General features: G+C 41.9%; 1 protein-coding gene across 2 annotated transcripts; it reads right to left on the bottom strand.

Annotated features, from left to right (window-relative positions):
• Nucleotides 1-2,686: 2,686 nt before the first annotated feature.
• On the bottom strand, nucleotides 2,687-9,006 carry LOC115663549 (uncharacterized protein At2g02148). Of its 2 annotated transcripts, XM_030585541.2 has the most exons (10): nucleotides 8,921-9,006; nucleotides 8,469-8,712; nucleotides 8,250-8,373; nucleotides 7,768-8,109; nucleotides 6,276-6,438; nucleotides 5,003-5,126; nucleotides 4,607-4,672; nucleotides 3,757-4,017; nucleotides 3,252-3,389; nucleotides 2,687-3,049 (listed from the first exon to the last, which is right to left on the bottom strand). In XM_030585541.2, exons 2-9 carry the CDS (start codon nucleotides 8,631-8,633, stop codon nucleotides 3,288-3,290), a joined length of 1,347 nt encoding a protein of 448 aa, XP_030441401.1. In that variant the 5' UTR covers nucleotides 8,634-8,712; nucleotides 8,921-9,006; the 3' UTR covers nucleotides 2,687-3,049; nucleotides 3,252-3,287. The 2 variants fall into 2 exon arrangements, with proteins under 2 accessions (XP_030441401.1, XP_056166259.1); XM_056310284.1 differs by having other exon boundaries at nucleotides 3,261-3,389; nucleotides 8,469-8,947.
• Between the last annotated feature and the right edge of the window lie 3,493 nt (nucleotides 9,007-12,499).

Raw genomic sequence — 12,499 nt, 5'->3', positions numbered from 1 at the left:
ACATTAATTAATGTACAAAAGTGAGATTTACGTAGCCGTACGCTTCCACCGAGAGAGGAACGATTCAATTTCTCCCCCAATGAAATCGTGACACCTAACGAATTTTGGCGAGGACCTATCGAGACAAAATAAATGTACAAGGACCTATCAAAGTTAGGTGACAAAAATAAGAAACATTTCAGTGCCTAAAAACCCAATTGAAGATCAGACGTCCATTATCGTAGTGGCAGCCATTGTCCTGTCTAATGTACACGCCTTTTCCTTTTTGATTATAAATCATATAAATCGATAAAGCAGCGTGAATGGGGTGAGGCCTACCGGAAGCGTGTCGAAGTGAGGCACGAGTCTATCAACTTTTCCCGGGCCAAAAAGAACCAAGAAAAATTTACATAAATGAAATGAAATTTAGATGAGACAAGCGATCCGCACGCCACCCTCGAAAGGAATTAGTAAATTAAAAGTCTAAAAAGTTCGTCCTGAAAAGGATGCTAAAGTTGGTGCTCGTGTTAATTAATCATGGATTATGGTGGCGATTGCTTGTTTAAAGATGACCAGCAATCAATGTATAGGAAAAGATTAAAATAATGAGTGTTGACCTAATTTTGCTTGGTGTCGGATTTTCCAGGGGCTAATTTGGAGTCCCATCCCGTCCACTCAAAAAACACTCGTGGTCCCTTTAGGGGCGGCTCTAATCGATGTCAAACAGTCAAAGTGGATGACTGTGGGGATTAAGGGCCCGTTTGATTCAACTTTCCAAATGAGACTTGGAAAAATGCAAATGCCTTCAGGTTAAAATCTCTTGAGGAAATGCAAATGGCATTCGGTAAAAAATCCTTTGTGAAGCTATTTTGGCCTAAGTAGTATTTGATAAATTTTTTTCGCAAAGGGCTTTGGGAATTTTCTTTTTTATTAAAAAAATACTTACCCTACCCTTCATCGGAGCTAGCGAAGGCTTACGGTCACTAGGGGTGAGCAACTTGGACCGCCCAAACCGGGACCGGACCGGACCGGACCGGACCGACGAGTTTGGTCCGGTTCTCGGGACTATCGGTCCGGTTCCCGGTTCCTAAAAGCGGAACTGGTTTCCGGGCGGTCCGGTTCCCGGTTCCAAGGGGGAACCGGACCGGACCGGACCGACTATTTAATATATATTTTTGTAATTTTTTTCTTTAAAAAAATTAATAAAATGTGAACTAAACTCTAGGTGAACTTCATTATCATAAATTCATTGATAAAAAATAGTAAAATGTGAATTAAACCCTAAGTGAACTTCATTGACATAAAATAAAATTAGTAAAATGTGAACCAAACCTTAAGTGTTTGACAAAAAAAAAATCCTAAACTCTAAGTAACCGGTTCCATTGGACCGGACCGGAACCGGACCGGACCGTCGGTCCGGTCCGGTTCCCGGTCCTAGAATCAACCGGTCCGGTCCGCGGTTCCCAAAATTGGGAACCGGTTTTCTCGGTCCGGTTCCCGGTTCCACCTTGGAACCGGACCGGACCGGGAACCGCTCACCCCTAACGGTCACTGGCTAGCTAGATCTGGCACCGCGAGCCAAATCTGCCGACGGCAACCATCGCCCGAGGCCTGACGACCCTCGGCGAGGGTCGTGCAACCCGCCTGGAGTCACGCGACCCAGGTTGGTGGCACCTAGGCAGTCGCGCGACCTCAGGCGGCCATCGCCTGGGTCGTGCGACCTCGCCGGCCCGATCCAGTGTCGGCCGTCCTCACGCAAAAGATGAATAGTAATAAGAGGGGCAAAATCGGAATAAGCCAGAATAAGTAAGGATAGTTTTGAGGCAAAAAAGTTGATTTCAGCATTTGCCAAATGCTAAAAGCCCAAAGCTGGTCCGGACTAGCTTTGGGCTTTGAGCATTCCCAATGCTGACTTTCGGCCGAAAGCCCATTGGAAAATGCTTGCCAAACGGTTTAGCATTTTTCCAAGGGGCTTTCGGCCCAAAACTGAACCAAACACCCCCTAAGATTGCCATGTGTCGCGAACCCAGTTGAGCCTCGGGAGTGATTGATCTATGTCCCTCGGACGGGATTTTGACTAGGGAATGTGCGAGGCGAGCGCTCTTCAGGTTTGATGATTGGTCTTCGCGACTTTTACAAAGTCGATCGAAATTGAATGCGAGGTTCTTCATACGGACTTTCACTGTTGTTGAATCAGCTTATCGGATGAGTTGCGATTCGATTGGGTAGATTGGTCATTGTGTTATTCTTTTGTTTGGAGAATAGTAGTTACGACGGCGGACACAAGCATATAACATCTCGAAGCTGCACAACCACTGCTGAATGATCGTCGTTTTTGCCTAAGGACAGCAACTACCACGATGGCGTCATGACTATGAGATGAAAGAGAGAAAAACCTGTCTCTATCTCATCGCTCCGACAACAGCATTAAAAGCATATGTTGGGAAAACAAATTTCCACATTTTTTCGAACGCAATGTTAAGTTTTGACTTAATGTTTTCAATGCTCCTACTTCTTACCCTTACACCGGTCATCCTGTTCACCAGTCATCTTATGGCGTGGCCGAAAAGCGAGTGAAAGAAGGCGTTGGTGACTAAGGTTTGCTATGCATGTCCAGTTTTCTCAGGTTTCGCATTGGCACGGCAGTTTGGTTGAGCATCATAACGCATACTGCCATCAAACTCAAGACCATCTGCATTCCTACACATACTCAATCACCTACATTTCCCATTTATAACTCGAATTTATGAGCTACTCTTCTTACTCGGAGAACGGACAACGATCGCTAATTGTCCTACAATCTATTTTTTTACAACCAGTACATCTTGCAAGAAGCTCGTAAGGACGAACTTCGCGGTATCTATGCCTTTTCCCTGTTTGATAAATACAACCCCCACAAGACCAACATACAACAAAAGCCATTTTCTGCCCTCTCCGAAACATTGCAAACGTGTACATATCTGCTGCATTTACAGCCTTCAAGCATGGCCAAAGCCAGATCACCCGTCCAATTCTCCCGCCGCATATTTTGTCTGTGGATACACGAGAGAGGACAAAGTTTCTCCAATTCCTAGGTAACAAATAAAATGTCGATGAGAACAGCAAACAAATATATGATTTGTGCTCAGAACTGGTCTAATTTGAATATCCTAAACACAATTCCAAAAGTATGTGAGGAGTCAAATTCTTTTGGCCAAAGAGTTCAATGGATTTAATATGTACAACAAACAGAAAAATGTCAACAAGAACAGAAAAGAGCTAAAAGAAATCACCAATATTACAGGGCCAGGGAGGACATGATGTTGGTGTTATGTTCCCAATCTCTTAGCACCGCACTCCGAGCAAAATTTTGAGGTTTCTCTCAAATATGCGGCCCCACATTCATCACAGAATTTTGCAGGGGCAGGTGCCTGCTTGTAAAACATATTAAACAAACAGTTGAAATCATGAACATATAAAGAGTAGCCCACCAAGTTTGTTAGGGGGAAAGCCGAAAGAAAAAAAAAACCATATAAGACATAAGTAGTAGTAAACCAGATTTGCCCCCAAAAAAAATTTCAATGAAGGAACAGAGTAGTAGTAACAGTAAATTACAAACATATATATCTTTACAAGATGCAATGGTGCATACTCTGTCCTTTTTTTTTGGATGAATTGTGTGCTCTGATATAATTCTCTGTAATCCCTTAGTCTTAGACTTATAGCGGATGAGTAAACTGACAGCAAAAACCTTGGAACCTTATCAAAACAATACAAAATTAAAATCCTGATTCTCACCATCATGTGCAAGCGCCCTCCTACATGGCCTCCACTGAGGGGTTGTAAGCAAGCCATGTGTTGTGATATAGGTGACGAATGATGAGAATGGGCTAAATCAGGCATATTAGAAGATGAACCACAATGATGGGTGGAAGGAAAATGAGATGCATGTTGACTCTGGTGAATTGGTTGATGATGGCTCTGGTGAATAGGGTGAAACTGGGGCTGATGTGACATTGGCTGCATATCATGCTTCGAAGGCGACTGCTGACTCTGTGGCTGCAGAGAAGGATATAATCAACCAACTACCCAAATACGGAAAACAATTTATAATCAGGACAGCATGAGCTTCTACATCACACTCAGCTGCTAGAGGGCAACATTTACTAGTACGGCAGCAATAGACAAAAGAAAAAGCAGCAAATTCAGACATTTGCACACAATTTAACTGCATAAGTTCTTAGAACATTTGTAACAAGCATCTCCTTGATAAGAATACCACTCGCATCCTTACTCTACCAGCTTTCAAATCAGAATTATTTCTTCGAAAGAAAAACTATCACGATTTTCTTTAGGGAAACAATCCCAACAACACACACACACACACATCAACTGACAGTAGATATGTCTAACCTAGATCCTCTCTAGTCTCAGCACTTAGACAGGATCAATAGGTAATAACTTCCAGATACTATGCTTTGACACAAGCACCTTGAGAAGCAACTTCAGTATTCTCAATAGTCCAGCATTAAACCAGATGTTGGCAAGAGAAGATAGGGCTGGGAAGAAGATAAGCATGCTACGTAGTGAATCACAATGATTGAAATCAATGTCGATCAAACATGCAGAGAAAGATAGAAACCCTTACTTCACTGATGGACCGATACCCTTCTTCGGCAGGGGACATGGCTGAAGAATCTCTTCCATGATATGGCTGAAATAGAAGATAAGCAATTAAAGTAGCTCAATCTTCAAAACAATCGAACAACGAAAATTAGCAAAAAAAAAACATGCACATAATATATGTGCAACTGCAGCCAGACAAATATACAAGCCCAGACGCACAGAAATGACGAGGAAATGTAGGAAAGACAAAAGCAAACATGATGTCAATGTAATGCTATCAAATAAGTCCAGTCATTAATCTTATATTTTTTGAGGCTGGGCATGTCATTAGGTCCTTATCATCGCCTGGAATGCAGAGCAAATCAAACTGTAGAATGGATGTTCCCTGGAAGAGCTTTTCATGAGTCATAAGGCTTACAGGCAGAGTAGTGATATTAGACACGGAACTGGACGCAATGCGCCTATACTTGTGTCTTGGTGAATAGAACTTATAGTCACGAGGAGAAATAGCAACCTCATTTCGACCAGTCAATCGTTTAAACCTGAAAAAAAAGGCCAAATAAGGGGGAAGAACATAAGTAGCACAATCCAAGTAACTGGGCAATATATAAATAGACTGTAAAGAAGGTGCTGGAACACAAAAAGAAGAAGGTGAGTTCATCACAAAAATAGCAAGATTTCTGGATATTAAAGGAAAAGCTGCTAATATATTAGGAAATTCATGACTGGTAGTGCATGAAAGTGGCTCAAGAAGTTATCATGCTATTAAAATATTATGCTTCGCATAAGGAAGAGTCTAGATGGTAGAATGAATAAGCAAAAATCAATGTTCAAAATGCCATCTACCTACATATAATAGAAAGCATAAGCATAGAGAAGAATTTTCTATTTACGCCATATAAGCATATGAAAATTTGATAAATCTTTTATTTGGCACAATTCTGTTCGTTTCTAATACCGCATGAATATCCCGTTGACATATTCAATATTTTGATTTATTGCTCAAATCTCACTATCATTAATTGTAAGAGCATATTTTATTAAGGCCGTGACTCATACTAGATTGGGTCATCTCCGGTTACAATACAAGAACAGTAACCAATGAATTTCTTCTTAATGCAAAGGCATGCCTTGAAAAGGCTAAGACTGAAGGTCCAACACTTCAAGTTCATAAGTTTCATATTGTTAAAAAAGAAAATTGTTTTACCGCACTGAAATTCAGATGAACATTTTAACAAAAATTTGCTATTCTTTGAGCATAAACATCATAACTAATCGGTTATCAAAAAAAAAAACATCATAACTAATCAATTTTTTATGCTTAATTAATATATTTGATTATGAAAAGTATCACAGAAGTATGCATATGTGATACAACTCTATGTGAAGTTTCTATTATTCTAATTTGTAGTGAAACCTTTGTGTATAATCAGTTATATACTAATAATCAATTATTCTCTATAGAAATACAAAGTTTTGATTCCCACATATCATGCGATTTATCGACTAGTTCCCTTACATAACCTAAGAGAGGCAGAAAACTTGGAATGGTGCTGAAAGAGGACAAGAAGAAGGCCATAAACAAAGCAAAGCTAGCTCAGTGCATTGAAACATCTATATAGAAATAGAAGACTATAATGGAATATAAAATTCTTTAATTATACAAGTAAGGTCAATAAGGATGCCCTTACCATTCAGCATCATCAATTGACATACTATCTGGTTTCTCGACAATGTCCAAACCATTAACTACTACAAAGCGAACTCGCTTCTCTTCCTGTATCACTAATTCAGGAAATCTTGTTCTTGTTTCAACGGAAGTAGCCAACTCTCTTCTCCTAAATGTGCAAGGACCTGTCCATCATGAAAGCAATAACAACTAAGACTCGAATGTACAAATAATATGGTTTTTGTACATAGGCGAGGTGCCAACACACAAACATAGGTGATTATCAGCAATTAAACATCTTATTTCACAGCACTATAATAAGTAGGGAAAGTCAAGTCATATTTGAGCTACTCATGCATACTGAAGTTGACTCTGTCTTTTTAGCTCAAATGGAGTTCGAGGAACTCAAGCGGCTTATCGAGTTTGGATACTTGACTCAATCAGCACACAACCGTAATTAAATTTTCTAATATAGTTTTCACATGTCATGTTCAAATGAATAATCAGGAACTCCCTGAACTGGCATGACCAGCTTACCCCTTTTATTAATCGCACTCTTTTCCAAAATAACCCTAATGTCCCTCTTCTCTCTTTCATCTCGTCCTGCAACTCGCTTTACTTATCAACAGCATCCCCCTAGCTATGATCTCCCTCTGCCTCTCCCTCCCTTCCTCTCTCTTCTCTCTTTCATCTCGTCCTGCAACTCCCTTACTTATCAAGGGCATCCCCCTAGCTATGATCTCTCTCTCTCCCTCCGTCCCTCCCTCCCTCTCCCTCCGTCCCTCCCTCCCTCCCTCCCTCTCTCTCTCAAGCACACACATATGTGACCAGCCTCTACCCAGTTTGACAGATTGTTGAAGATGAAAGAAGATTAGTTCATGTGCTAATTACAATAAGAGAACCACCGAGCCTTCTATTCATTGAAACGAAACCCATAGACCTTCACTTTCTTGTCCCTTTATTGTCCATCGGTGCCTAATAATGATTAGGGCTAGGTCCTTTATCTCATTAGAAAGCTTTTCTCCTTTCAAAATCAAAATTTTCTGTGGAATCAAGATTCTTAGGGCCACGGGCGCATCATTATAGGTTATCTCACATCTTAAAAAAATGATTTATACATATTCTAATTAGTGCAAATTTAACTGTAGGTAATTTCCCATGGTTGATCTTACAAAACTTGAATTTTATTCGTAAAAGTCGAGTTGGACTGAGTCAAGCTCAAGCATTCAACTTCCTTGTCAAGTTGGGCTCGAACAAGAAACACAATACTAGATTGACCTCAAGTTGGGCTCAAGCTGGGCACTGTGTAGCCCTGACTCAGGTTGACACCCCTACTAATGACTGGTAAGTGAATAGCATGCCATCCTACCATTGTACAACAAAACCTGAAAAACTATCTTACTTCACAATTAGTCACAGATACAGACTTTAGCCAAATCTTTCCAAGGAACAGCTGTTAAATAATCCTCTGCAGATGAAATCAAACTATTATCATAGGATAAAAAAGATGATACCTTTTTTAGGAAATTTTTTAGCCAGCCTCCTGTATAAACCACCAGCCGCTTCAAGAGCTACTCCAATAGTCTTCTCACGGATACCATTCAACGAAGTGAGCCTTACATTTACATCGCTAACTAAAGTCTCGTACATATTCGCCACGTACATTAGAGGCAATGCAAATCTCGCATCACCCTCAAATTGGACTTCTCTTGACTTCCTTTTGTTCAGCTGGCCTTGCCCAGATTGAGGAGAGAAATCAGGCTCAGGATCAGATACTTGGACCACATGATCAGTAATGAAATGATCCACAACAATTTGCAGAAATCTCGCCCTCGAGGATTCAATAGGTGAAACATCTAGTTCAACATTCAACCATCGATCAGCTCAGGCCAAAAATCACTCCACCAGACTCTGATGATAATAGAAAAGCAACATCTAAATCCTCCCTAACTGCAACTTAAAACCGATCGCAACACAGTATAAACAAACAAATCACCATCGATGGTCAAGACGTCGTAGGAACTCCTCGACGGACCGACTTCCTCGAGGCTCGAGCGATCTTCTTCAGCTCCAACACCATGAATTGGCAGAGAAGCCCGGTACGAATCATGTATACATTCCTGCAAGCACAATGAATAAAAGGAATCTTCACACTCGCCTCCAAAATCAGTCAGAACACAAGTATCGACAACGCAGACGATTAGTAGTAGCTCACGACGGCAGCGGAATCGTCGTCGTTGTCCAAGCTGTCCTCGGTCACCGCGTCCCGGCTGACGCCGCCGATGTCGTCGACGGTGTTGAGGTCGTGGAGCGAAGAAGCGCCGACGAAGGAACCGGCCGCCCTCAGATCGTAGTGCTCCACCGGAACCCTACTCCCCATCCCCGCCACTCCACTCCCGCCGGACAAAGCCCCAAGCCCTCCCCTCCGCCGCCGGCGGTGGCGGCCCGAGCTCCGGCGACTGCGAACAAGAAGAAGAAGAGAGGCGGCGGCGGGATCAGCTCAAGAGTCGCCATCATCGACGTCAAAGAGATTCGATTTCTCGTCCGATTAGGTTTTGACTTTTGCTGGTGAATGCCGAGCTTCGTGGCTGCTCGTGTTGCTTCTGCTATTTGAGCGAGAGAGAGAGGGAGAGAGAGGGAGGGATTGTTCCAAGCCTGAGACCGTACCTGAGGTTTCGGAGAGGCAAAGCGAGCTTCCCAAGCCTGGTTCCGACGCCCGCACCAAATCCCAAGCCGGCGTGAATTTTGTATCGTTGACTCGTCCTGCACTGTTCTTCTACTAAGCAAGATTAATAATATCAGCGATTAGGTATTCTCTATACATATATTTTTTAGATTAGTTTAATTTAAGGAAAATATATAATTTTTTTAATTATAGACTAAGAATATTATAACTAAAGGAGACCCTGATCAACGTAAAAAGCCTGAACGGTAGAATTTTAATTCTAAATAACGATTCGCTCTTGTTAATTAGATATAACGGGACATCCGAAAAAATAAAAATGTGATAAGTACACACAATTCTACTGAACAGGATTAATAGCGGTAATTGGGTATTCTTTATGTATTTTTAAGATCGTTTAATTTAAGGAAAAGAAATATTTTTTTTTATGATAGACTAAGAATATTGTAATTAAAGAAGACCCGGATCGCCATAAAAAAGCATGAACGATAGAATTTATTTTTGAATAACGATTTGCTCTAGTTATATAGATATAACGGGATATCTGAAAAATAAAATGTAAAAAGTACATAAAACTAAATTAATTACTACTTAGCAACTTTTCTTTTTTCATACGTGAATTTTAGTTTGTAGTTTCCAGGGTGTTGAAATGTCAATTAAAATTTGTTTCATGAATACATAATCTATCAGGAAAATTTCAAATAAAGACCTGAAGTGCTCTCATTTTCTCAAATAAAGGCCTAAAGTGAATCTTGTGTTAAATAAATACCTGAAGTACCCTCATTTTGTCAAATAAGGATCTGAAGTGAATATTGTCTCAAATAAGGGTTTGAAGTGGCTATCTCAATCTCAAAAAAAGTTACTGAAGTCAAGGGCATTTTAGTCTTTTAATTTTTTTTCTTTTTTTTTTCTTTCCTTTTGAGTTTTTTTCCACAAAAAACAAACTCATAAAAAATTATATAAAAAATTAGGGGGAGGGCTAGTCGGCGTGTGGCCGTCGCCCCATCGCCGGTGGTGTGACACTCCCAATTTGGACCAAATCGACCAAAGGAAATGGAATTGGCGAGTAGATCGATCCGGGGATCAGTCATGGATCGGCTGGTGTGGTCGGAACAGGTATTTAAAGGATCGATCATGGTTTGGTCGAAGGATCATCCATGGATCGGTTAAGGGATCGATAATGAAATGACTTCCCAGTCACGCAAGTTGATTAGAGTGATTCGACCATAGATCGACCATTCGACCATAAGGGTCGACACTAGAACGATCCCAGACAACCATGGATCGATGTCGTGCGGGCATGTGTCGGTCGCGTGTGATTTCGTCAAACATGCACCGGTCGCGGGCGACCATGGATCGATTCTGTGGTATTCGATTCCACGCGATTACATGACAACCAAGGGTTGATCATGGATCATTGATGCTCGAATATCGATTGATCGCGAATCGACCATGGATCACTGCATTGAGTCAGGTAGGCCATGGACGAGCCGTGTGTCAAGCCAAGAGCCTAGTGGCTTGGTCACGGACCAGGTTTTGTGCCGGCCGTGCAAGCCAGGCATTGTGCCCAGTCATGGACCAGTCGTGAGCCATCAGTCACGCCACAGGCCAGCCCCATGCCCGGCTGTATGATTGACCTATGTGCCAGGCCTTGTGCCCATCGATTCCAGCCCATACCTAGTTCCGTACTGATCAGACTTGGCCACAGGCCATGCATTGTGCCTATCCGTGAGTAAATGCATCTGTACAGCTCATGAACCGTCCCTCGTTAGTGTATCCTGTTCGTATGCTTGGCTCCTCGCTCGTGCAGCCCGGCAGTGCGCTCGGTACGCCATCTGTATGGCCCGGCAGTGTGCCTGACCCTGTGCCCATGCGGCCAAGCCATGTGCCAGGCCCAACGCCCGGTCAGGCCTAACCGAACATGCCATGTACCAGGACAATCCGGCTGGTTCGGCCTTGCGCCGTTCAGCCTGGTCTTTGGCTCGGTAGTGTCCAAACATACTCGGACATATTTTACACCGAACCTCAATTCAAAATGGGATGGTCGATCGTTTATGGCACTTGAAAACTCCAAATTACCTTAGTTCTTTATTGAGTCAAGTTTTAGTGAAAATTGGGTGTTCAAAGGAAGATGTGTCATTAGAATTAAGCAAGGACCCCGAATAATTGAGTGTTCTTGAAATAGGACACATGGTTCACGCCTATAAGCTTCTTGGAACAATAAGACATGTTGACTTGACTAAGTCGCCAATAATTGAACTTGTCACCAATAATGGAACTTGTTCTACAAGAACCAATAATGAAGACCAATCTCCAATAATAGAGCCATAAACCAATAATGAAGCTTATCTTGCAAGACCAATAATTGTGGAGCCTAAGGAGAGGTTCACGCCCAAAGGAATTAACAACTTTCTTTGTAAGTTGCCAATAATTGAAGGTTCTTGAAGAAGACACCAATAATAGAGATAGGGCCAATAATGAAGTGTCTTGTAGAAGCCACCAATAATTGAGTCTTGAAGACCAAGGCCATAGTTCACGCCCAACAAGAGAGTCACGCCCAAAATGAAGAAAAATAGAAGACCAAGTCTATGAAGTTATCGGAGGGTCATTATTAGAGGCTTAGGTGTCTTCTTGATCATTAATGAAGAAGATGAGTCACATGCCCTAAATTTAGGATATGATGACTCTAATGAGAGACTTAGAGGCCAAGTTAGAAAATAAGTGGCCCAAGTTAAAGGCATGAAGAGGAAGATTAATGATAGCTAAAAACTTTCAAGACCGTCTTCATCATTAGCTTAACTTTTTGTTCTTTTTTCATAAAGGGCATTAGTGGACCACCCTATAAATAAGCCTTGTCCCCACTTAGTCTCCCTTTTTCGACACACCATCACCAACTCTCACGCCACTCTCTCTCTCTCTCTCTCTCACACGCCTATCCTAACAACCGACCACCTTTGCTCACGCCATCCTCTCTCTCTTTCTCTCTCACGCCACCTTCTTGGTCCCCACTAGATCTTGCTTTTGTCGAGTAGTGTAAGTAGATTCCCTAATCTCGGGTAGGATGTCACGATACATTATTGACTTGTGTTCTTTCCCGAACCATGATAGGGACTTGCTCGTTGTTTTTTGTGTGCTTTATTGTTGTTGCAAGACATAGTCACGAGTAAAGCATGACTTGGTCGCGAAAGAGGGAACGTATGTTTTATACGCACGTTATGGCGTTTGGATCAAGATTTGTTTGGCAAAGGTTCGATATTGAGGTATATCGGATCCGAGCTAAGTATAGTTTTGTTCAATGCTTGGCGTGTCGAATCAAGTCACGAGCCCTGAACCGTGACCGACATATTAGGTGATCTAGGATCATTGTTCATGAGTTTTACACTTGCACCCATGCCTTTGGCCAATATTGTTTTGCATGGCTATTAAAGAAAAATAAGAAATCGGTTTGATTGATTGCTTGTGACGCATGGACACATGAGAGACTAAAGCCGTCTACGATGGATTTCGAGACGTTGCCTGATGGATTTCGGATGTCTGATGGATTCCAGATGCCTAGTGTATTC

This window comes from Syzygium oleosum, unplaced genomic scaffold, assembly GCF_021117445.2.
Source record: "Syzygium oleosum isolate NSW1041296 unplaced genomic scaffold, Sole_v2.1 Sole_v2.03, whole genome shotgun sequence".
Lineage (NCBI taxonomy): Eukaryota > Viridiplantae > Streptophyta > Magnoliopsida > Myrtales > Myrtaceae > Syzygium > Syzygium oleosum.
The sequence above is the reverse complement of the archived record's forward strand: the minus strand, read 5'-3'. Positions and strand labels throughout refer to the sequence as shown.

What these genes read in the sequence shown, in the direction of transcription:
- LOC115663549 (XM_030585541.2), bottom strand. Translation starts at nt 8,633, where the DNA reads ATGGGGAGTAGGGTTCCGGTGGAGCACTACGATCTGAGGGCGGCCGGT. An exon ending in CGACGTCTTGACCATCGATG is followed by an intron (nt 8,110 to 8,249) that starts GTGATTTGTTTG and finishes ATGTTGAACTAG; the next exon opens with ATGTTTCACCTATTGAATCC. An exon ending in GAGGGCGCTTGCACATGATG is followed by an intron (nt 3,390 to 3,756) that starts GTGAGAATCAGG and finishes TTTTACAAGCAG; the next exon opens with GCACCTGCCCCTGCAAAATT.